General features: G+C 37.9%; 1 protein-coding gene across 2 annotated transcripts in view; it reads right to left on the bottom strand.

The window, feature by feature from the left end:
* LOC131063638 (peptide-N(4)-(N-acetyl-beta-glucosaminyl)asparagine amidase) overlaps window positions 1-26,923 on the bottom strand; it is a 200,048-nt gene that overhangs the window by 47,853 nt on the left and 125,272 nt on the right. For both annotated transcript variants that reach the window (XM_057997528.2, XM_057997529.2), the window contains 8 exons: window positions 25,938-25,992; window positions 25,685-25,771; window positions 24,978-25,033; window positions 24,738-24,797; window positions 24,269-24,356; window positions 23,382-24,140; window positions 23,194-23,254; window positions 13,172-13,274 (listed from right to left, as the gene is read on the bottom strand). In XM_057997528.2, the coding sequence (XP_057853511.1) occupies window positions 13,172-13,274; window positions 23,194-23,254; window positions 23,382-24,140; window positions 24,269-24,356; window positions 24,738-24,797; window positions 24,978-25,033; window positions 25,685-25,771; window positions 25,938-25,992 (1,269 nt within the window). The remainder of the gene's footprint in view (window positions 1-13,171; window positions 13,275-23,193; window positions 23,255-23,381; window positions 24,141-24,268; window positions 24,357-24,737; window positions 24,798-24,977; window positions 25,034-25,684; window positions 25,772-25,937; window positions 25,993-26,923) is intronic.

Below are 26,923 nucleotides of genomic sequence, written 5' to 3'. Positions count from 1 at the left end.
TTTGATAGGAGAAAACAATACTGTGATCGGTAGTAAATATAATCGTTTGCTTTTCATCTACAGAGGCAAATCGATAAGACTATTAAAATTGGTTTTACATTCCTTATATCCTACGCTAAAACTTTTAAACTAGTTGTCTCAGAATTCTGATTGCTCAGAAAGTAATAACAGTCTATTTACATTTACAGCTCACTTTAATGAATTATATATTAAACATTAAATGCTCATTATAATTTAATGTTATCAAAAAACTCAATTATGGGAAATCGTGCCCTTTCTTGGAGGTATAAAAGACTCAAAAAAAAAACAAATGAGAACTATCGATCATATGTACTTTTGTTGCTGCAAGTTGGAGAAGAGACCAGGGTTTCTGCCATTGTTCGCTTTGTAGAGCGTAGCTGCTTAGAAGTTATGCATTCTGAGTTTGTGAGATACCAGCTGAGGATTGCCTGTAATGGATTGGTTCCATTCAGGAATCAACATTGTGCATATTGGTGAAAGTTTTCGAAGGTTTTACAAGGATTTGATGTGCTGCAGAAGTACCCATGAACAGTGATGCTACAGTACTTGTGTGTAGTGACGCTACAATACCCATCAACAGTAATTGCTACAGTACCTTCCTCTTGGCACGTGGGGTTTATATCAAGCAATGATTAAAGTTTGTCAAGTGCAGATGGGATACTTATTGGAGAATATTTATTGGGGACTATGAATACTGGTTTGCACTTCCAAAATTTGCTGTCATTAAAGTTTTCAGACCTGCAGTCAATGACATTGAAATCCGGGTATGAAAGTATTGCATGCCAATTATTTGCAATAATGCCTATGCATTTTCAATCGTTGTAATCAGTTTAAAATGCTACAATAAAAGAGTTTGGAGCTACATATGATTTGTTTGTTAAAATACTTCCTTGCTGTACGTGTTTATTTGCTTAGGTAGGTTGCTTCCCAAGTATTCGCATTAATGTACCTTGGCTATGGGTGCGCATCAGCGATCTTATTGCATTATATATACCTTGTATTACATCCTAAATTAATTTCAGTCATTTGCATACGTTCATTTGAGTCCATTGAATGCATACTATCATTAACTTAATTGAAAATACCCAAAAAGAATCCCCAATCAGCAAGTTCAGATTTCGCAAGACAATTTTTTGACAAAATTCCTAAGCGTAGAAATCAATGATTTGAGGGCAGAATTAGCAAGGGACATTTCAATGGTATCAGAGTGGTTTCCTGCCAGCCTGTGATTTCATAGCATTTCATGAGTGAGGGTGAAGAGTTTGTAGTTTATACCAGAGGTGCAAGTCATTGGCAGCCTCCAATTTTTGGTGAAGGTGAAACAGCTTCAAGTGTTCTAGGAATCCATAAAAGTTCATCTTGCAACAACAGTAGTGATAGTGACAGTGTGATAGGTATCATGGCTGAAAGAGATAAGAGCCGTGCACGTTCAATTAGTCCTGATACAGAGGCCAAGAGGCGGTTTGATAATATGATGGACATGATGTCTCAGCTAATGGGCACCATGAGACAGTTTACTCCACCGCAACAAACCTTCCAGCAGGGATAGTGTTGTGACGTATTAACACATCACCCCATTGTAAATGGGGATCCCTGCTTTTTTCTTTCTAGAATTAGTTTTCTTGATCTTTTAGGTTCTTGGCTATTAGCCTTTGCATCGGAGAGTTGCCAGAAAGATCATTAGGATAGCAGGGTCTACTTGAGTTGAGGTGCGTCAGTAAGTGGTCCAGGTCAGGGTCTCTTTGAAGACCTTCTCTAGGTCAAGCTTTGCTCTTGTTTCTAGGTTAAGTCTTGATCGCGTTTGAGGAAGTCCTTATATCCTGCTAGGAGTCTTGCCTTTTTAGACCTATGTCTTTGAGTTAAGGAAGTGAATGAAGGTTTGTGGGTGAGTATCATCAAGGATTTTCCCTTTGAGGGTTTTGAGATTGGTCCAGTTGATGAATGATAAAGTTCTAGGCATTGATTGATATGAAACTGACCTATTTATCCTTGGAAAATGCCTAATGATCAAGTCTAGACTTGAAAATGATGTGAAGATTGAGTGTTTGGAAGGTATTTAAGACTAATTCCTCAATTTCGCTCCCGACCCTTCCAAAGGGTCCAGAGCGAATTTCCTTATATCTCCCTTCTTGGTCCAAATTTGCCTCATAAACCTTATCCCTATGGCATAGTTGAGAGAGTATTGATGTGTGAAACAAAGTGAAGTGATAAAAAGTTAAGGATTTGAACATAATTGCAAATTTCGCTCCTGACCCTTCTAATGGGTCCAGAGCAAAATTTGTTTTAAGCTCCTGACCCTTCCAAAGTGTCCAGAGCGAAATCCTCCAAATGGCTTATTTCTTCACTAGGGACGTTGAATGGTAGTCATGCATGGCAGAGAAAAGGATCGAAGATCAAGATTAAAGCAAAGCTATGTGAAAAAGGATGAGAATTGAGCCAAAAAGAGAAAATTCGCTCCTAACCCTTCCAAAGGGTCCAGAGCGAATTTCTCCATGAAGCATTATAGCCTGCTCCAACCTATGAACTAGTCAATTCCCAAGCATTTTTTGAAGGCAAAAGACTTGTTTCTGATGATTAAAGGATGAGAAATGGAGTTTTGTGAAGGAAAATAGAGCAAAATGTAAATTTCACTCCTAACCCTTCCAAAGGGTCCAAAGCGAAATTCCAAGAAGACTCTCAATTTCAACTAGTGCACTAAGGGAGCCTTGTTTTGATAGTGAATTGGCTTGATGGTGATAAGAGGAGGTGTAGTAAGTGAAATTCAAGGCAAAGAAAGGATGAATGGAAGATGAACTGAGCAGAGGAAGAATTTCACTCCTGACCCTTCCAAAGGGTCCAGAGCGAATTCTCCTAAAAACACATATTTCCTCCTGGTTCAAATCAAAGTTTTGTTCCTAGGACATGGTTGAGGGGGGATGGATATATACTTGCCTTAAGAACTGAATGGAAGTGAAGGAAATGATGGATTTGAGGTTAAAAGACAAAATTCGCTCTTGACCCTTCCAAGAGATCCAAAGCGAATTTCATAGAATCCTCCCTTTGCTTCAAATTTGGACTAATTTTGTACCTTGGAGTCTTAGCTAGGATGTCATCATGCCTTGGAAGCAATTGAGAGGTGAGAAGGTGGAGGATTTGGGCCTAAAATGCAAATTTCGCTCCTGAACCTTCCAAAGGGTCTAGAGCGAAATCCTTAGGATAGCCTAATTTCTTGCCAAAAACGTTGAAATGGACATCACTTTGGAGGTAGATGAGCTTGATAGTATAGGGGGGAGGACCCAAAGGCCTAGCCTAGGAGAAAAGTTCAAGGAAATGATGAAAGGTTGAGTGCAAATGCAAATTTCACTCCTGACCCTTCCAAAGAGTCCAGAGTGAAATTTCCTTAAACCTCTATTTTGCTCCTTGTTGAGACCAAGATCTTGGTTCCTAGAGAATGGTTGGGAAAGGATCGATGTGTACTTGCCCTTGAAAACTGATTTGAGGTAATGAGATGATACAATTTGAGCTAAAATGCAAATTTCGCTCCTGACTCTTCCAAAGGGTCCGAAGCGAATTGTATTATAGGTCTTGTCCCTAGAGAGGATCCAGAGCGAAAATCTCATTATAGGGCGGGCCTGTCCTTGGAGAGGATCCAGAGCGCATTTTATAGGTCATGTCCTTGGAGACCATCTAGAGCGAATTTCATCCTAATGCCTTCTTGTTGGATATTTAAGGTAAGAAATGCTATGTTAGAATGAATATGTCATGTATTAATCATCTTTTGTTTGTTTTGCAGATCAACAAGACCGGGCTAGAAGGAAGAACAGACAATGGCGACCTATTCAAGTTCTATCATCATCAAAGACACCTCAAATGCATATAGGAGGACTCAAGGTGCTTCTAAAGTGTTGGAAGACTTCAAGTGTTCAAGGAGTTGCAAGCTATCCTCAAGATCTTCATTCTACCACATGGAGAAACCAAAAGATATCAAAAGAAAGATCTTATAAAACTTCAAAGTGATATGAGCTGCCAGAGGAGGAGTGACTTGACCGGGAAGGAGGCTTCATCAAACACATGGGAGTCAAGGAGGTACATCATTCATCGAGTACATCAAAAATGAAGGAGGATCACCGAGGTCAGTGCAAGGGTACGTTGAAGAAGCAGATAGTTTCAGAAGAGTTAACCAGAGTTAGCTTCTCAGCATCACCAAATTGAGTATCAAAAGAGATACGAGCAAGTACCAGACAAGGTGGCATCCCAGTCACTATTCCTTCAGTCAGATAACTCCACCTCATCATGTCCAGATTCAATGTACCTGACTCACCAGTGATGACACAAACTTCGAGGCACCTACCCCTACTTCCTATTGGTTCTCAAATTTTGAATATAATTTTCTCATTGGCTAAAGGAGTTTGTTGTAACAAACCCTAATTAACGTTTTCTATCTTGTAATCCTAGCCATTGATTGTAAATCAATCAGAGCCATTGGATTGTAAAGCGCTCCCTATATAAAGCTATGGCTCTTCATTTGTAAAGGTTAATAGTTAATAGCTAAGAGTTAGTAGCTAGAATAGTGAATAGAATAGCAATTAGAGTAGATTAGGAAGAGAAGGCAAGGAATTGTTGCCTTGATATTAAATGAACTCCATTTTTCATTGAAGTTATGGTGAAGTGTGTTGTTTCTTTGCAATATGCATGGTCTCTTGTTGAATCTTCATTCTTAGATGGTAAATAATTAGATTGAATGAAGGAAGTTACTGAATCCACTCGCGTGGAATTCGCCTAGTCCAAACCACTAGCCTCTTGCTGATTGTAAGGGCGCCTTGCTTGGTCAACTGGCATTGAATGAGCTTAATCTCGAGTTGTTACGCGTCTATTGTTCATGCATTAACTTGAATGGTGATCAGTATCAAATGGTGTAACGATTTGAACATATTCGAAGCATCCCTTAGAAGATCGCATTGAGCTAGTGTTGAATTGTTCAATTTGATGGTGAGACCTAGCCCAGTAGGACTCTAACTAGTCATTCATCTATCTTCTTGCATTCTAGGTCTTAGAGTAGACTTTATGAGCCCTTCACCTTTTGCTATTTCTTTTTTCTCCCCGATTAGTAATTAGGATTCAAGTTCCAGCAGATTAAACGCTCAGACATTCAAACGTAAGTCCCCTTGTGATTCCAGCATAATCACATCATACCACAAGAGCGTATCCACACGTAAAGACCCTACATATAAGAACCTTGGAGTTGCCTAGATTGATCCTTAGGCAAAATCTTCAGCATTCGGGGAAACTTTGTTCAAGAGAGGATTAGATACCTTGGTATTTTATTCTGTGTTCGCATGTGCATAAAAAACACATCAATAGATAGTTAAGTGGGACATGAGGTGTAGAGCAGCCAAGAGTGGTGATTCAGTAGTCTACATCTTCTATGGGTTCTGTGTTTAGGCCCAATAAGCCTACTTTCCTTCCTAGCGAGGAGGCACAGGCACAAGCAAAGCCACTGGTATAGGTGCCAGATCCACAGGTTCTTACTATAGGAGATGTCACTAGACACTTTGCAGAGTACATGACTTTAGCCCCTGAGATTATGGACCTTTAATCAATTTCTAGATCAGAAGAGACCTAGGGGTGGTGCAAGCAGGGTGGAGCATAGAGCACATCAGGTGCCACAGGCAACACATGATTTTCAGCGTGTAGTGGGCAAGGTTTCCTTGCCACATTTTGATGGCAGTGATAAATGCACTACTAGATCATGGGTCCAGAAATTGGACAACTATTTGTCATTGGAACCTATGCAAGAGGATGAGGCCATCAAGTTTGCCACACTGTGCTTAGATGGATTAGTGCATGACTGGTGGCACCACAGCATGCTTACTCTTTAGTATAACCTCATTACTACATACCAAGAGTTTACTGACAGATTGATAGAGCGATTTGATCACAAGGATCCTGAGTATAAATTTCAGAGAGTTAGCTTAGCTTATTAGACAGGTGGGTAGGTTGGAGACATATATTCGTGAGTTTCAGAGACTTGCAGCGATGGTGCCTAGCATTTCTGAGAAGATGCTAATCATTTTATTTACAGAGGAATTGTTGGAGCCTCTAAGAGGTTGGATCAAGGCATTTGATCCACCCACCTTATAGGAGGCCATGAAAAAGGCTCGTAGTATGGAACTTGCTACACCTAAAAGCAAGTTTCCACCAAAGTTTTTCTCTCCCAACAAGGATAACAAATTCTTTCCTAAGAAATCAGAAAAATCGGACTAAGAATAAATTTCCCATGGGAAAAATTCAACAAAGTATGAATGAATTGAGGAGGAAAAAGTTGTGTTTTGGTGCAAGGCTCCTTACACTTCCGATCATGAATGTTCGTTGAGGCCTAAAGCCAAGGCTAAACAAATGGAGTGGGTTTATGCACATGAGGATAATTCTAATCTTTCAGACCAGCAATCTGATCATGAGAAGTATGAGACAGAAAGGGCTTCAAAATTGTTAGAAATTGAAGCAGAAGATAAGGGGCCAGTTATGCATATCTCTTCCATACAGCAAGAGGGAACTTTCAAGATGCATGGTGTATTGGCAGGTCAGCAGGTTATCACTCTCCTTGATACAAGTGCTAGGCACAACTTTATCGATGAGAAGTTGGTGGCATTGCATGGGATTCAGACTCAAGATTTCGAAGGGGTCAAGGTTAGAGCAGCTGATGGTTACTCACTCTCCTGCAGTAAAATGATTCCAGATCTTCTCATGCACCTTAGTGATTATGATTTCAGGGCAGATTTCTATGTGGTTAATATGGGAGACATGGATGTAGTACTTGGTATGACTCGGCTACATTCTATTAAAGAGTTCACTCTTAACTTGAAGCAAATGGAAATGAGTTTTGAAGCCAATGGCAAAAGACATGTTCTAAAGGCAATATCTGATATGGGTTTTCAAATGATCTCTTTTAGGAGGATGGAGAGGTTAATCCTCCATGACATGGTGGATAGGGCAGCAGAGTGCCACATGATGCATGAATAGTTGGACCAGCAAAAGGTAGATTATCCACCTGACATACAAGATTTGATGACTAAACACGCTAAGGTGTTTGGTCCCATTCCTCCAGGTAGACCACCTGATAGGGGTATTAAGCACATTATAGAGTTGGAGGAGGGTGCCAAACCCATCATGATCACACCATATAGGCATCCAAAAAGAATGAAAAATGAAATTGAGAAAACTATTAAGTAGTTGCTGGAAATGGGTCATATTCGTCCAAGTAAGTCTCCTTTTGCTTCATCAGTGGTATTGGTAAAGAAAAAGATGGAACTCTTCGCATGTGTATATATTACCGTGCCTTAAATATGAGGACCATCAAGAACCGATACCTTATTCCACGCATCGATGAGCTGATAGATGACTTACATGGTGCTTGCTTCTTCTCTAAGATTGACTTGAGATCAGGATATCACCAGATTCAGATGAGGGAGAAAGATATAGAGAAGACGGCTTTTCGTTGCCACTGTGGTCATTTTAAGTTCTTAGTTATGCTATTCGGCTTAACCAATGCCCCTGCCACATTTCAGTCTACCATGAATTGGGTTTTCCAACACCAGCTGAGGAGATTTGTCCTCGTGTTCATTGATCAAATTTTGGTCTATAGCAGGATATGGCAGGAACACTTAGCACATCTGGATACAGTGTTGGGCATTTTGGAGAGGGAGTCCTTGTATGCCAAGGAGTCCAAGTGTGCACTTGATTTGACAAAGTTACTATATCTTGGACACATTATCAGTGTTGTACGTGTTCGTATGGCTCCGGATATAGTTCGGGCTATCATAGAGTGGCTTACTCCAGAGAAACTCACTCAACTCAAGGGGTTCATGGGTTTATGTGGATTTTATAGACGCTTCGTCAAGGGTTTTTCTCAGCAGGCAACGCCACTTACAAACTTGATGAATAAGAAGGCTTTCATTTGGACTCATCAAGCACAACAGTGTTTTGAGAAGTTCAAACATCTAAAGACTACATGTCCTGTACTTGTTGTACCAGATTTTACTAGACCATTTGGGCTTCAATGCGATGCATCCGGTGATGGTATTGGTGCAGTACTTATGCAAGAGAAGCACCCCATTGCTTTCGAGAGTAGAAAATTGAGGGGGCCTGAGAGGAGCTACAATATCTACGACAAGGAAATGTTAGCCATTATGCACGCATTGGCTAAGTTCAAGCAAAACTTAGTGGGTAGCAAATTTTGCATCAAAAAAGATCATAACAGCCTGAACCATTTCCTTGGGCAGCGAGATCTTAATGACTGTCAGCAAAAATGGGTGAGTAAGCTGCAAGTGTATGATTTTGACATCGCCTATGTCAAAGGGAAACACAATATATGTAATATCCCTTGCTGTAATATTACTGAATATATCTAATTTTGACTTCACGGAATATTGTCAAACAGTTATCCTTCACCTTAAAACCTATTGTTATTAAAATCTGATTGCTTCCTTGATGTTTTTGGCCAAGGTTTTATATCAAACAATTCACATACAAGCATTAGACTTGTTGTTCTGCATTTCAGACTGATAACCTTGCGTGTTATTGACACTGGGAAGATTTTGCATAACTCTGTGTGTTATTGATGCTGATGTAGTTTTTATTTTGCTTTGATTGAACATATAAATGTAATGCAATGAACTGAGAGTAAATTTACTAACAATGAATGCATACAATCATCATATTCAGCTAGTTGACATTTTGTCAAACATATAGCATGCAACCTCAGATTGGAAACAAGACTTATTGCAGCATATACAGAGCTCACAACTGATTTCTTTATTTAATGCAATCCTTATTACAACCATCAAGCTCAAAGCTTGCAAATACATGCACACTCCTATACTCAGAATTTATAAATTACCAGCTAAGGCAGCTATACCAACAACTCTATTGGTAATGCAATTTATGACCAAATGAAAGCAAGAACCTCGTAAGAAGATCGCTCAATGCTGGAGTGTGAAGAAGCAAGCAGTAGTCAATGAGAAAGAGACCCTCCAAGGCCAAATCGAACTCCCTCCCTAGCCACCCCTGTTCTGGTATGTTTCAGATCAGAATAAATAATTTGCAGCCTTTAAGTTCCCTTTCTTGCTTCAAAAACCATCAATGCCACATTAGGAGTGGAGTGCTCCAATTAGGGGGTGAAGTCGATGCCAATGTGGGTTTCTATGAACAAAATCATGAGTTTCCCTCAGCCGTGGCAAGTCTGAAAATGATTGAGAATAAACTCGGTGAGCTAGAAGGTGTAATCAGCATTTATGTAGCACAATCAATGAAGATTTCTACACCAAAATGTCTCCATTTCATTCCTCCAAAATCAAACCTTAGCAAGTTGGCCTTTGGCCACAAATTAAGCACTCATGAGATGACTGAGGTATCACCTCCGCAAATGCAACCCTTCAAGAGATCCTTCACTCCCTCAGTTATGCTATCAATGAGAGTTATCGTTCCCAATAACTGAAATGATCTACAGAAACCTTTGGCTCCACAAAACTCAACAATGCGAATATCAATTCCTGGATGCCCAACAATGAGGCTGCCCCCTCTATTTATTCTTTTCTTTCAAGAGGTTGGCCTCCTTCTAGAAGAAATAAAATAACATTTAATTGAACTTCTAGAAGATTCCCCTTAAAATAATAATATCATTTAAGTGACTTTATTATTTAATTGCACTTTAGATAATTAAAATATCATTATAATATAAAGTGCAATTGACAACATACGTGACACCGTATGTGAGAACACATTATCTCACCAAAAATCATATAAGAGTGGAATGTGAAGCCACAAGCAATTGCCCAAGTGACCCTCTAAACAAGCCCTTGCCCTACGAGGATCAAGTAATAGGCCAAACTCCACGAATGTCTAGGTGCTAGGGAGAAGAGGACATTACAATATAGATGTGGAGGCGTTGTCTCGCAGGCCACATTTGGGCTCCTTAGTTGAGATTACTGAGGATTGGAGACATTTGATTGCAGCAGAATATGCTAGCGACCCTTGGGCTTCTAGCATCATGGATGGTACAGTGCAGGGCAGCAGGTACTCGATTGTAAATGAGCTCATCATTTACAAGGGGAGGATATTTCTTGTACCAGGTTCAGAGATGAAGAACAAGGTATTGAGGGTCTTTCATGATACTCCTATGGCAGGACATCCCGGGTACTATAAGACATAGGCAGATTGGAGAGCGTTTTACATGGAAAGGTCTCAAGTCTGATGTTCTTCAGTATATCAGAGAGTGTCCTATTTCTCAGCAGAACAAACGGGAGAATACATTTCCTGTAGGACTTCTTCAACCACTTCCCATTCCAGACAAGAAGTGGGAATGTCTATCTATGGACTTCATCACGGGCTTACCTAAAGTCCATAGCAGAGATTGTATTTATGTGGTTGTTGATCGGCTTACGAAGTTTGCCCACTTCTTTCCTATCTCTACCACATACACTATGGTTCAAGTTTCCTATCTCTACCACATACACTGTGGTTCAAGTTGTATCTTTTCTTTCAAGAGGTATTCAGACTTCATGTCTTACCTCAGAGTATTGTCAACAATAGTGATAGCAGATTTATAAGCAATTTTTGGCAGGAGTTGTTCAGACTTAGTGGGACTGAGCTTACTCCGAGCACAAGCTACCACCCGCAGACTGACAGACAAATAGAAAATGTTAATAAATGGGTGGAAGGATACCTCCTCAACTATATGGCAGGGCAACAGAGAGTGTGGGTGAAGTGCTTGCACTTATGTGAGTCCTGTTATAACACCACTCACCACATGTCCATCCGGATGACACCATTCATGGCGCTATATGGATATTATGTGCCCAACTTTTTGGATTTGTTGCTGACTGATAGCAGGGTGCCTAGTGCTAGAGATCTCCTTCAGGAGAGCCAAGACAACATAAGGTCATTGAAGGAGAATATACAAAAGGCACAAAATCAGCAAAAACAATATGCAGATCAGAAGAGAGTTGAGCAATTGTTTGATGTTGGTGAGATGGTGTACCTGATGCTGCAGCCATACCGCCAGTCCACTCTTAGGAAGAGTGGCACCGAGAAGCTCAAGCCACATTACTATGGACTTTTCAGGGTTATCAGACGTGTAGGAAAGGTGGCTTACAAGCTAGAGCTACTGGCAGATGCTACGGTGCATAATGTTTTCCATTTGTCTCTCCTCAAGAAGGCATTGGGACATAATATTATTCCATCTTCAGCTCTACCACCCCTTGGCAATGAGGCGAAGTTGATATTAATACCTAAGGCTATCATTGATTCTAGAGAGTGTCAGCTACAGACCAGAGTCCTCAAGGAATATTTGATTAAGTGGAGAGATTTGTCGGTAGAGGATGCTATTTGGGAGAGAGAAGACATTTTACAGCATACAGAGTTGGGATTGCTTGGGGACAAGCAATTTTGGGGAGGGCAGACTGTAATGTCCCCTTCTCAGTCAGCACTTGAGTTCAGAGGACTAGCCTATCATTTGACCCTCGTAGGCTAGTATGGTGGATTAGAGGGTCCATTTTGGGCATACATGAGCTCTTCAAGAGGCAGTTGGCAGTGATTATTTTCTCCAGTTCATTGGTTGATTTGGTGGTGGCAATATTCAGGAGTTTACGGCTTCATTTGCATGAGCTTACAATTTATAATAAGTCAGTGAATTGATAGAGGTTGACCTTACTATTCTTAGTAAGGCATCCAGTTGGACAAGGTACGCAGTGCAATAGCCTATGGTGTCAGCGGTATTGATTAATGCCACTTATTTTCAAAGTAATGACATTATAATTATTATTAAAGTAATGCTTTAATAATAATTATTATTAATGGTGTAATATTAATGGCATATTATAATAATTCATATTGACTAAGTATTGAGGGGTGCATTTAAAAATGTTAAAAGTCAATATGAATATGACTGCATAATGGGTGCTCACGTTAATGAATTATATATTAAACATTAAATGCTCATTATAATTTAATGGTATTAAAAAGCTCAATTATGGGAAATCGAGCCCTTTCTTGGAGGTATAAAAGACTCAACAAAAATACAAATGAGGATTATCGATCATATGTGCTTTTGTTGCTGCAAGTTGGAGAAGAGACCAGGGTTTCTGTCATTGTTTTCTTTGGAGAGCATAGCTACTTCAAAGTTGTGCATTTTGAGGTTGTCAGATACCAGCTGAGGATTGCCTGTAATTGATTGGTTCCATTCAGGAATCACCATTGTGCATATTGGTGAAAATTTTCAAAGGTTTTACAAGGGTTTGATGTGCTGCAGCAGTACCCATGAACAGTGACGCTACAGTACTCGTGTACAGTGACGCTACAGTACCTTCCTCTTGGCACGTGGGGTTTATATCAAGCAATGATTAAAGTTTGTCAAGTGCAGATGGCATACTTATTGGAGAATATTTATTGGGGACTTTGATTACTGGTTTGCACTTCCAGAATTTGCTGTCATAATAGTTTTCAGACCTGCAGTCATTGACATTGAAATCCGGGTATGAAAGTATTGCATGCCAACTATTTGCAATAATGCCTATGCATTTTCAATCGTTGTAATCAGTTTAAAATGCTGCTATAAAAGAGTTTGGAGCTACATATGATTTGTTTGTTAAAATGCTTCCTTGCTATAGGTGTTTATTTGCTTAAGTAGGTTGCTTGCCAAGTATTTGCATTAATGTCCCTTGGTTGCAGGTGCACATCAGCGATCTTATTGCATTACATATACCTTGTATTACATCCTTAATTCATTTGAGTCCACTGAATGCATACTATCATTATCTTCATTGAAAATACCCACAAAGAATCACCAATCAGCAAGTCCAGATTTCATAAGGCAATTGTTTGACAAAATTCCTAAGGTTAGAAATCAGTGATTTGACAGCAGAATTAGCGAGGGACATTTCACTACTGCTCTCACAAATACTTCAAGTACACTGAAAATGACATGCCTGTCAAAACATTTCTATGAGAAAAAGATCACACAAAAATAAGTTTTAAATACAAAACTAAATGAACTGTCAGAGATATGACCAGAAGATGTTTTGAAGTCTTTCAGAAAAACATGATATCAATATGCCTAAAAATGCAAGAATCTCATCCAAATGTAAGTTTTAAATAATAAGTTTACAGGGTAACCTACCAGTCCTTTGGATCGCGCTCTTGAGCATCATTAGCTGAAGTGAATTCATATGCAGCTAGATTTTGTATTAAGCCATTTGGTAGTTTATATATTATCCAAGATCCTGTGGAAAGGCAAGTGCAATACTACTGATTAATAATTACTAGTAGCTAAATATCTTTCATAACCAGTTAGAAATTCTGAAGCAAAATTAGACGATACAAGAATTATTAGTTTAGAATCAGTGCTTTTGTAAATACTACCATATGTTTTTACTTTTGTAACACAATCAAGAATTTAAAAGGCTCAAAAGACAAAATGAAATTTAAACTTCTACATCATATGATGCATCACAATAAATGTAAACCTTTCCCAATTATAAGAAAGTAAGTTGTATACCTACCAATGTATAAAAATTAAAAACATTGTAATTATCTTTGTTCCATCCTAGAAGGAACATATTGTGCTTAAAGAAAATACATTAAGTTCATTGGCATTTGGCTTTCACTCTGGAAATCACATTTGTTTTGACATGTTATGGACCCAAACTTATTTCCTATAATGTTCCCTTTTGGGATTACCCTAGATTTTTCCCTAGAATCACAAGTTCGATTAAACAAGAGGTGTAATATAGTTAGAACTTTAACTTCACCAATAAATATGTCTCTAGCAAGATAAAACCCTAGAATGGGTCCTACAATCATGTTAGGTAACTTAGAATTCTTTCAATCATAGTTGAAAAACTCAGACTCGCCACGGACTCGGCAAATCAAAAATTTGGACTCGGACTCGGACTCGTGAAAGACTCGGCAAGGACTCGGCAAAAAAAAAACCGTAGTTTTACAAAAAAACATAAAGAAATTAATGCATTTAGAGAACATAAGAGCCATAATTGAAACATTACACATGTCACATACTCATAGTTTCAAACTTTCAACTCTAAAATGTATAATACCAAGATTTCTTCAATGCTAATTATGCTTTTATATGGAGCCTAATTAGACTCAGAGGTTAAATTTTCCCTACTTCCATCGGCACAATTTCCCCCTATATTTTTCGACGGGGGTTTGGGGGCAGGGCCCCCAAGTTGGGGTCAAGGGGCATCACCGAAGGATCCTGAAATTTGACTAAGTCTGGAAAATTGAAGAATCCTCCAAAAACTAGAATTTGTATTATAACTCCTGGAGGTCCGAAACCACTCTCAAACATCCTGACAGTATATATGGAATATAACTTAAAGTATAAAATGTCTCTTATACTTAAATGTTATATTCCATATATGAATCCTGACGGAGAGACCAAATTTTTTCACATGTTAAACTCAATTTTAAAGCTTGCGTGACTTTTTTTTTGGGTCGCACGAGTCCATCTGAAAGACTCACGAGTCCATGCAAAAGACTCGCGAGTCTTTCAGATGGACTCGCCTCGCGAGTCCTTGGCGAGTCGACTCGTGGCTCCCATGGACTCGCAAGTCTATGGCGAGTCTGTGGCGAGTCCACGAGTTTTAAAACTATGCTTTCAATATTTCAATAAGGGTTAGCGTAACATATAAATGCATATGCATTATTAATTATTTCAATCTAATTGAATGAATCATTTAAGAAGATAAGAATCAGCAATTTCATTCCAATAATCCACCATAATAGGGATTGGAGAGGAAGCATGTTAGGGTGCCCTAACTTCACCACATGTAAGCCCAAAAAGCACAAAGTATCCATACTCAACCTCTTGGCCCCAAGTGGCAGGAACTCTTGTCCATCCAGCATGAGGTGGTCTACTTAGAAGGGGAAGATGCACCTGCTCTTCTAATCATTACTTCTCAATAAGACACCCTAACTTCACGACGACTAAGCCCAAGAGTGCGGAGTATCCATACTCGACCTCTTGGCCCCAAGTGGTAGGAACTCTTGTCCATTCGACAAGAGGTGGGCCACTTAGAAGGGAAAGACACACCTGCTGACCTTATTGAGGTCCTCCCTAATCCTTAAATAATGGTTTATAGGAGATTGCAATAAATAAATGATTACTTCATATAATAAACAATATATATAAGTCATATATGATTACTTCATATAATAAACGATATATAGAAGTCATATATGCCATCATAAAATATTGATAGATTATCTATTCATCATGATCTTGCATACCATAAGAAATAAGATTGCTATGATGTGCAATATGTAGTAGTTTCTGATCTGGTCAATTTATATGCTTGTTTGCTGCTGACTTGTAACTGATCTCCTTTCTATGAGTACCATTTTTGCCTTTTTATTGCTTGCCTTCTCCCCTTCTCCAACGCAGTCTTCTATGTTTTATATCCTTAGTCCCTTTGAATGAAGGCGACCTTTGGAAGTTGTTGTCCCTTTAGAAGGGTCATATCCTTTCTTAATCATGCCTCTTCCAAACCGATCCTTAATGATGTCTTTTCAAGATCAATCGCTGCCTCATCCATTTCTTAATTGCTGCTTAAAGATCTCTGAACATTTTAATCACTGGATTCATTAATTGTTGTTTATAATATGAGCGCTTGTTTGTTTACATATTAATTATCGCTGTTGATAATGTATTGCTGTTCTTTACTCTAATCGCTGCCTTCTATGGATTAGAAATTTTGATGTCTTATGAATAAGACACTTTTTCTGTTGATTGATGTAAAGTTAACAGTACTACTTAGGTGGGGGCATGACATTACCCTAGATAGACTTTACAGTTTGCCATAGCCCACACAATCTACAAGTAATGCATCACGAGTAATATAGCACATAGAATAGAGGACTAATCTGCTAGTCTAATTTTGAATTGCATGACTATTATAGCATATCCTCTCACAATCAGCCACAGTAAGCAAATAACTTCCAATTATGGTAAGAAGTACATGAAATATAGTGTGTGCGCAACTATACGATATTGTGTCGAACATTTAGTTGTGTGCCTGAGCTAATGTTTCATTGTTTTCTGTATAAATTAATTATTTGTCTCGAAAGTCACAGCTTGGATCGGTGACAGCGTTCCAGTTGTATACCACAACTTAGTTTTTTTTTATTCCAGAGATCTAGCATGTGTAAGCATTGTCATATTGTTAAATATCAAAAGTCCAATAATAACAGATATTCCTACATGGATACAGAAAAAGTTGATATTTAGGGTAGAATAGCATGAGATTAATACTTACATAGTTGAAATAATAGTTTTTACTTTTAATTGAGGATTTTATTGGGGGCCTCACCTATAAATTCATAATACTAATATAAACATATTAAAGAAAAGGGCAGATAAAATAAGTTTCTAAAACTGCCTCTGCACACCACATTAAATCATACAAACAACAGAGGAACAATAAAACTACCCCACCCAAGCAGCACTTCCAAAACAGTCCAAAAATAGAAAAATAAATAAATAAATAAATTTGAAAACTTACTTCCTGACTAGAAAAAGGAAAAGCAAAGCGCACCCACACATCCTAATCTATCATGAAAAGGGATCTTCCGTCCTTAAGAATCAGTAAACCAAGGAAAGATCGAACCTCATAGTCATTGCCACTACAACCAACCACTCTTCCACCCACACCAGAACCACCATCATCCTTCTAAGCAACTTTCTTTTGATTGGCCTCAATTGCATAATGGAGGTGTAACCCAAGATCAACTTTACCCCTCTTTGATATTTAATATTCATATTCTTCATCAAAAGCATCAAGGTCAACATTTGGTTCAATTTTATTTGAATCACAATGAATTGGATTGCCATTCCCACTAGTTGTGTCAAGTGCAAAAGCTACCTCATATATAGAGACCTAGTAAAGTTGTGCAACTGTAGCATCTAAATCAGTACACTCAAGGGTTAGATCCCTGTCTCATGAGAGATGGATTCTTGTGAACCATTACTCATGAAACATGGGTCAATGAGTTTGACTCAAAAACCTACACAGTTGACTTGATAGCAATATCATAGTTTGACTTGCTATGGAAAATACCTCCTACGTATCACCCTCATTGTATTCAAGTTTCTTATCTGACAAGAGATGAAGGTTGGAGTGTATGTAGGCCAAATCCTCTACTTTTTCTGCATCCAAACAGTTGTGCTTGACTGAGTGGATGGAGTATAAACTCCAATTCTGCTCAGCTGAAGAACTTGCAACCTGTTGAGTTTGCATACAACATTTTGTATTTAATTTTATAATTCAAGAATCAAAACTTCATAAATAATAAAAATATAATATTACTAAATATAATATATAGCTAATAGCATGATAGCATTGACTGAAAAACAAGAAAAATAAAATATGAAAAGATACATTCTTGGGAGAGAATTTTAATTGCAAGAAGCTGCAAGAAAATGGATCCTTGACCATGTAGATACCACCATTCATCAGCACTTTTCCTATTTGTCTAAACGAGAAAAACATCACAATTTTTTGAAGCTATGAATTGGCCAAACTTTCTCAAGACAATACTTTGGAATTCTTCATCTGTATATATCTTTATAAACGCAGCCTTATAGCCAGTAGCAACTTCCCCATCTCTATATAGAGCCACCCTCCTTGGCAATGAAAGTATCTCTTTGCTATAATGCTTTGGTGAAAAAATAAATGCTAAGAGATGTAAAGGGGTGATCATCTTGTTTCAACAATCAATGTTATTCTTTTCCACAATTGTAAAAAATGTCTTCTTTGGGTCATGTTCCTTGTTGTCTATTATTGTTCTTCTTTTCTCCACCATAGAGTCCATGACATCATAAATTTCACTTAAACATAGGCAATCAATAACAACATACCTTATCCTGCTCATGATGGGCTCAATGAAATTCAAAACATATTCCACAAAAGTCCACAACTTATTATCTAGGTTCAATGCTTTTACTTTTTGGGCTCAATCTGTGCTTGACTGCCTCCATACAGTCCACAAGTTGTTAATGACCATAGAAATCAAGGCCTCTCACAGCTTCACAAGTTGTTTTAAGACGATTGTGTGAGATGCAAATTTTGCTTTGTCAACCTAACAGGGTATTAAAAAAAATGCACATCACATATCAACTATAAAAAATTAAAAAATTAAATTTAAATTACCTTCAATAACTCCAACTTGCATAAGGTCACCAATATGGTTTGTGACATGATGATTTATCACAAACATTTGAATCTCCTTGACCTCTTTGTAGACTTGTTTGACCCATTCACTTTATGTGCCAATCTTTTGCAATAACAAAATTGAAGAGTGGACTACACATGGTGTCCAAAAAATGTGACTATATATAGCCCCCACTAAGACCCAGCTGCCCTACAATTTTTAGCATTGTTCATTATGACTTGGACAACATTTCCAATCCCCCACCATTTCAATGGATTCTATAAAGATGTTGGTATGAAACTTGTATCTTTTACTTGCTCCTCACAATCCACTACCTTCAAAAACATCGCCTAATTAGGGGACAATACTATAACATTGATCGATGATCTATTTTTGCAATCTTTCTATCCATCAGAAATGGACACATTTATTTAAGGCCATGTATACTTGATCACTCTCAATGATGTCTCTATTGAATCTTTCTCCTTCACCAATAAGATGGTTTACATCTTTTCATATCCAAGACTAACATAATCACAAGGCATATTACAAAGGGTATTCACCATATCCCACCAATATGGTATCTAATAATGTTGAAAGGAATCCCATTGCCATAAAAGAAATCAGCAATGCTCTAATCAACAACCTCTGATTTCATTTCTGAAGGCCTTGTCCAATAGGCCTCTTTTTTGTGAAACCAAAACATTCTCTTCTTTAGAAGATGGTGGCATTGACATGAAAGGTTTCTCAGAGCTTTTCTTGGCAAGAGGATGTGCAAGAGTCTTTGATCTATTACTTCTCATGTCGGCATCCTCTTATTCTTTAACATAAGCCAGTATTAGATCCTTAACCCTTTTTTATTTGGCTCTGAATAAACTTGTATTTCTTGTAAAGGGATGGTGCACAAGTGAGCTTTCATTTGAAAATATAATCTCTTATACTCTTTCTAACAATGGTTACATTGCCAAAGAAAACACCCTCCACTAGGAATTTGTTGAATCATTGTTGTATGTCACCAAGGAGGTGACGTTGCATCAAATTTAAAAGAATTCTCTTCATTTCGAGCAACCAAACTAGCACTACCAACCATTTTGTACGAGCCTAAAATGAAAACATGACAAATCAACAACACTACACTTGAAAAAAGAATTTAAAAAATGGCATTATAACTCATTATGCATAAAAAGTTGAAAAATATATTCAAAACTTAATAAACAAATTTAATAGATGAAGTTTAGGAAAATTCATGCTTTGGGGGATGTGGAAAACACCTTTTCTGGGCATCCCAAGCCATGGGTATGGTCGGGTACATCCCACGTTTGCCCAAGGTATTGCCTAGGTACGTAAACAATACCCTAGGAAAACCCAAGGGCATACCGCTACCTAAACCACACCTAGACCCAAACCAGAGTTTGCAAGGAAGGGGCTGATAACACAAGCTAATAGATACTAACATACAATCCTGGCCTAGGTGATCCAATAAAGACCCTAAAGCAATATATTGAATACAAAAAACTTATTCCTAGTGCTAGAGAAAAATCCCTATGGGAAATGTTGTTATAGTGCTATGTGATTGTTTTGTCTCGCATTTGGATAAACGTATCATAAAAGCTAAATTGTACACTATTAGCTCATACTCTATTTTGTCCACCTTTTTCCTAACCATCATATGGTTTCCATAGTCTTGGAATGAAATGACATACTTAATAAACTACATAAAATCAAGTTGCTCTACTTATGGTACTAGAGGTGTATTGAGCTTGATTGAAAATTAGTGTTCCACTGGCGTTAGGGGACAAAGCGCCTAAGTTTGGGGATGACAGGGAGACGACGAGGGGACAAGGCAGGGAGGTGGCAGGGTGGTGATGCTAATATAAATATAGTACTTGAAAAACAAGTTGTGAGAAGATGTATAAGAATTACATTTGAAATGAAACTTTGGTAAATTAGTAAGATTATAAATAGCGAAATTGCAAATACTAAATACTAGGATTTCTTGAATACTAGATATGACAAATGAAATTGTCAAATTGGAGATTTCTATTATATTGAAAATATCATAAAGATGATTACATCATTACAATGAGTAGCATTACAATTACTAGCATGATATCAAAATAAGTACAAATGCCAAAATGTAGAGAAGGGAGGCCTCTAATCATCCGCAAACTCCTCATCATTGGAACTACTGGACTCCTCACTGTCAAGATCCCCCAGACTAACACCAACCAGCCTTGCATTTAAAGTGGTAACATCCTCATCAACCTGTGATGGCTCCTCTGGCTCTACATCCCATCATGTCGTTGGACTCTCTTTGTACACAAGTGTCTTGTGATCAATGAGACACAAAGCAATATGTATAGCCACAAGCTTCTCCGCTCTCCTAGATGTAAGTTTGTTCCTCTTAAGAGAGTGGATGAAGCTATATGAAGGAAGGCCTCTAATCATCTGCAAACTCCTCATCACTGGACCTACTGGATTCCTCACAGTCAAGATCCCCCAAAATAAAACCAACCAGCCTTGCATTTAAAGTGGTAGCATCCTCATCAACCTGTGATGGCTCCTCTGGCTCTACCTCCCATCATGCCACTGGGCTCTCTTTGTTCACAAGTGTCTTGTGGTCAATGAGGCGTAAAGCACCACGTGTAGCCACAAGCTTCTCTGCTCTCCTAATGGTAGAGTTTGTTCCTCTTAAGAGAGTAGACAAAGCTATATGTAGACAAATTCATCTCAACAGCTAAAGAACTTGAAACCTGATATAGAAAACAAATTGCTAGAGTGGTAGTCATAAAATTTTGATCATGACAATTCCACCACAAAATTGGGTCCTCCTGTGCCATAGTTGCTACATCCATCTTAGCTGCATCTAAATAACCCCTAAGAGTGGCAAATTTGGCCCACTAAAAGCAAATTGTGTCAGCATTTATAGCATCATACATCTTATCAATGCACTTAAAACACCCTACCTTCACCTCATCATCTTGAATCGGTGTAACTCTACTAGGACAAGCCTTGTACCACTTAGGATTCAAAGCATAAGTAGCCATATGCAAGGGAGTGTTGAGCTTGCCCCATTTGTGCTAAATGGTTAATCAAATGTGCTCATTGTAGAATGCTAAAGTGAGGTCCTTCACTCACACAGCAACCCTCATCTAGTCAACCATAGAATCGATGCACTCATACACCTCTCTAAGGGTAGGTGCATCCCCATCCCCATATTTGATGACCTCGAAACCTAGAGCAATGATCGAGACTATGTATTTTGCATCACTCCAAAAGATGTCACTCTACACTATCTCCTTCACCCTCCTACCCTGCTCTATCTTGGCCTCGACACCCCTATTCCACTCTTTTGTCGTGACCATGAGTTGCAGTGCCTCTTGCAACTCTATCATTCTCTCCAAGAGAATGAAATAGGACGTATATTTGGTCTCAACTAGTTTCAAGAACTCCTAGAAGGTCCTGAATAGTGCATGTGAACAATGGTGGTTGCAGATAAACATTTGCACATCTCTCGCATCGTTGACCACTCCTCTAATCCAATAAATCTTCCTAATGTCCTTGAGTGCATTGTTCATGACATGCACACAACATGGAGTCCACCAAATATGTTTGTAGGCTGCCTCAATATATTTTCCTACAGATTTGCACACGTGTTGCATTTGTCACTATTTGGACCACATTTTGTGGCCCAACCTCCTCAATAGTCTCCCTAAGGACCTCAAACTGAAAATCAACATCTTTGTGATGCTCTATACAATCAACTTCTTTGATAAAGTATGGGTCCTTTGCAAATGTAACCATGATGTTGATCAGTGGACGATGGCTAATGTCCATCCACCCAACCATAACAATGTTGCATTCAAACTCCACCCAACATGCTTTCATCTTCTCCATCAAAACATTGATCTTGGAATAGTTCTTATCCAAGATCGTGGTCCTCACTTTGGTCTCACCTAGTGGCACATATGATGGTCCTCCCCTTGCCACCATCGATATCATCTTCTTATAATAATGAGATCGAGCTACATGAAATGGGATGCCATTGGCAAAGAAGAACTTGCCAATGGCATCATCTATCTCATCCTTCAATTGCACATTGAGCAATTCAGCTATGGATTACTTTGCAACTTGTGTTTCTCGGTCCCCTTACCCTCTCGTGATTGAGCCACAGCATTGGAAGTGGACGAAGGTCTTGACATCACTCCTCTTGCCTGCAATGTATGACTTGAAGCATGTAGCTGGCCCTACTAAAGCTATGACCTACCAAACAAAATAGTAGGCATTGCAACTACACTATCATCAAGAATTCCCCAAAGCTTGTTGATCTCAATTCTATATTCGATGTTTTTAGGATCTTCCAAAACATGACATAATTTTCTTTGAGTGGACCAAATTTGCCACTCTTCTTACACTTGCCTTCACTCAAGCTATCTCTTTATAATCATCTCCACCTAGCTGGTAAAAAAAATCAGAAAAACAAATGTGACTTAAATAGAGGATTTGAGGGGGGTTTTGTAAAGCATAGGGGGCATGGATGAGGCCCACATCCAATTAGGGTTTGACCCTAACCCTATAATTGAATTAAAAAATGAAAAAAATTTTAAAATTGCACTTTTGTGAAGTCTAGTGACAGGAAATGCCTAGGTGTCCCTGAGACGTCCCGGAGACTCCTGGGTATTTCTCCATCTCTGAATATTCTGGTGGAGCACCAGCAGTGGTGGCAGGATGGCAAGGGAGGCCCCACCCCCATCCCCACATCCCAGAGACATCCCCATCCCAAAAAAGTGGGATTCGAGGGGGGGGAATGCATCCCCGTGGTTCACAATTACAAAATTTCTTCAAAAGATTTTATCCATTTTTGGGAACTAGAAAATATAAAAGAAGTGTTGACCACAATATAGTGTATGTCACAAACAATCAGCCATCCTATCATGAAATGAGCTATTAAAGCTAAAGTACATTCAAAAGTACCTTTTGCTCCATCTGGTTCTTCCCATTTAGTTGAAGGAAGGCCATCGAAAGCTGAAGTAGCCTGCAAATTTTAAATAGGGAAGCCATCAGTTAAATATAAAATTAAATCTCAAGCACCAAGATATCTCATTTTCCAATTTTCACCATAACAACTAAACTATAGGCCCTCAAGAAATGAAACAACTTACTATTCCAAGTGGGAGTTGCTCTCCACTTGCTTGGACAGAGCCACTACATATTCTCCTGCAATTAATAAACAGTTTAACAGTTTCATTATGTGTGAGGTCTTTTATGAGGTCTGCATTTTTTACAATTCCATCAAGAATTTCACAGGCCACAGGCAGAGCAAGAGAGGTCTTGACTGGTTCCTGAGCCAAACAAACATACATCTTTCCATTCTGATCTGAACAACTCTTAAGGCTGAGAGCCTGAAGTAGGTATTGATATGAATTACTTTGTACGAGTTTAGATAAATCCAAGCTGTTATATTTGATATCAACCATCATCTTACGAATCCTGAATGGCGTTTCTTTAAGATTAGATATAAGCATCTGCACAGCCTTCATCTCATCCACAACTCTGGACATTGATTCATTATCAATGAACTTATGTAAAATTAAGCCAAAGGACTTATAGATCCTCCCCACATGATCATCTATACATGTACGGATGGGGCAAGGAAGACTCTTGGATGACATGTCATTATCAGCACCAAACTCAGCTCTAGCAATCCGCCATTCCTTAGATCCACTTTGTCGTCCTGGGAGTGAACCTGAAAGCTCTTCATGACTGTATTGAGATTTTTCAATTTCTTGTAACTCTTGCTTATCACGGTTTTCCAGTAAAGTCCGATCAAGTGGAGAGAGATGTCTTCGAGCTTCCCTTGTCAAACTGCTAACTACTTCTTGCACATTAGCTTCTGAAGTGATGAAACGTCGAGAGAGAATCTACATCAAGCAATTTATTTGTTGGTGAGCTATAACATTTCACAAAGCAAAAGATAGTTCAAAGATAGTCTAAATGCAAAATCCAAAGAACCAACTTTGAGGTATTGCTCATTTAAGTGGTAACATACCTCATGCCATTTCCTTGTGTACCGCTTTGTCACATCATATACTCCATCTTTTGAAAGTGCAATTACATAGGTTAATTGTTTTTTCCACCTTTATACAGTAATACACAGTTAGGAAAACACTGCTAGAAACACAAAGATATATTGCTGCCTAGTCTTCATTTTCAGTATACTACATTGTTGAAATTACCAGAAAACAACATGCAAACCCAAATTGGATAAATAAAAACTTGTCTCATCTAAGAACTAGATGAAATTCAGCCGTATAACACTCAGATACAGAGAACAGAGAAAAGGTAAACTGTAATTAATGACTATAATGAAAGTGTTAGTGTGCATCTACATAATTAAAACAACTTTCAATTCAGAAAATACTCCAGGTTCACATACTTTTAAATGAAAACAACAATCTGGAACCCCTAGACTATATAGATCTAATAAGGATTGGTTGTTGCAATAATAATATCCTTACCCTTCTTCATAAAGCAATGGATTGTCATACACAGATTCACAAGGGTCCAAATGCATCCACCTGACATAATTAATGAATACAAAAGACTAGAAGCATTAGACTATGTAATAGAGATTTAAATGTAAGGTGTTTAAGACAGGACTGTGAAGCTTCTCAAAGGAAATTCAAACTCAAACATGGAGAGGTAAAAATTCAATTATAATGTCAACCATAAAGATTAAATCATGATATCGATACTACCGTCCAAGATGATTTGAGAAACATTCTGTCCACACATGATCAGTGAAATCCAAAACCTGCAAAAGTGCAATATCTGATCAACATATCACAGCAACAGAAAAAATTCAAAAAAATCAGTTCATGTTATCCCATGTTTAAAGGACAAAAGTGTGTGGAGGGATGGGAAAAAGGTATCAAGGAAGTCTCCTACCCTCAAAATTAAGAAGACAGTAGAGGACATCAAGGTTCCCAACATAAGGTACCACACTCAAGTATTTATTTTTATACTAATTATTATAAATTATGAAACTGTAAAAAGTAAACCATTTATTTGAATATTCAATGATTAGACATACATACACACTATGATAACAAAAATAACTAAACTGTTATAAGTCAATTTGTTTCATTTATCATTGCCTAATCAAAATGTAACACACTAATGGCAATGACCATATATCCATATGTTCATATACCATATTCCATATCCATAGATTACAATGATAGCAATGTTCCTCAGCTATCTCCATATAGCAGATTCTACCATGTTTCAATATCATATTTCATTGGATTTCCAGCTTCGCTTTTTCTAAATTCTTTATTCAAGCTAAACCAATACTCCTATAACATGTAAATCAAAACTTGCCATTCTAGTCCTAGTGATCATTCTAAACATCAAATGAGGTTAACTGTTTGTTAGAAAACAATTATTAAAAAAAGCTACTCACTAGGCGAGCTTGATACCCAAGTGCTCTACAATACAATGTAAAACAATTAGCCCATTCTCCACAGCGGCCTCTCCTAGTTTCCACAAGCTGTAGTAAAGGCCATCATCAAACAATGAGCTTCACATTCTTTAAAATCTAATTCAAATGACCATCAAATTGATAAAATCGTAAACCAAGCATGTAGATATAACTCAATAACAATGCATTCAATATGTTGAATTAAGGTGTATTAGAGTGATACAAAATTACAAACCTTCAGTGGATCATTGTAGCGAGGAAAGCGAGTGATCACTGCACACTTCTTGCACCTGTCATTCACTAATATATTATGACAATAAACATTTATGCTGTTTACTGAAAGAAATGGAAGTTAGTCTCTAAGAGAATTACAAATATCAATAATTTGGTACATACAAGTAATGTTACATGAAATTCATCAGGTGCAGGGATGTGGAAAGAAGTTCAAGAGACATATTCCCCACACATGTGGATGAAAAAATGTAGGAATTTTAGTTTTTTATATGAACGAATTCCAAAAATAAACAATGAGTTCAGCATACAAGATCATCAGACCATTTCATAAATCATCATAGAATTAATCACATTCAATTCTACTTGTAACTGTATTGGTTGAGTGCCTAGAGGTCCTCTACCTTACAGTTGAGTTTCATGTGGATCCTCAATCTCCTTATGTTAGTTGAGGGGCATAAATGCACAGTTTCATCATTTGACATTAGTAGATGAATTTCAAAATGGAACAAGGTTTAATATATAAGTCATCATATCACATTTTAAATTGGCAATTATGATAATTGAAAGTTGAAATTTCAAACATCAAATTGGTGTTACAAACTTTCAAGATTGGTATGATACTTCATATTTGTCAAATAACACTCACAATAGATAATTTAAATGTCAAACATGAAAATATAAATAAATTTATCAACTGATTACCAAATAGAAGAATGTAAGGCCTACAATAACCAAATAATTAAAATGATGAAGCAACCTACCTAATGTTTCATACACCATTATTATTCTATTCTCAATCTCTATGCACTATTAAGTTCTCTCAAGACTCAACATCATAAATGGCAATCTCAAGATAACACTAGAGGATCCTTTGGTTGACAAAATGCTCTAAGGGACACCTTATCAAATTAATATTGACAAACTACAACATTTTTGTCAACATGTGTGGTACCCTCAAGTACAACATCCCAACATGTAGCAAATCCC

The sequence above is a fragment of the Cryptomeria japonica genome, chromosome 4 (genome assembly GCF_030272615.1).
Source record: "Cryptomeria japonica chromosome 4, Sugi_1.0, whole genome shotgun sequence".
In the NCBI taxonomy this organism is placed as follows: Eukaryota; Viridiplantae; Streptophyta; class Pinopsida; order Cupressales; family Cupressaceae; genus Cryptomeria; species Cryptomeria japonica.
The sequence above is the reverse complement of the archived record's forward strand: the minus strand, read 5'-3'. Positions and strand labels throughout refer to the sequence as shown.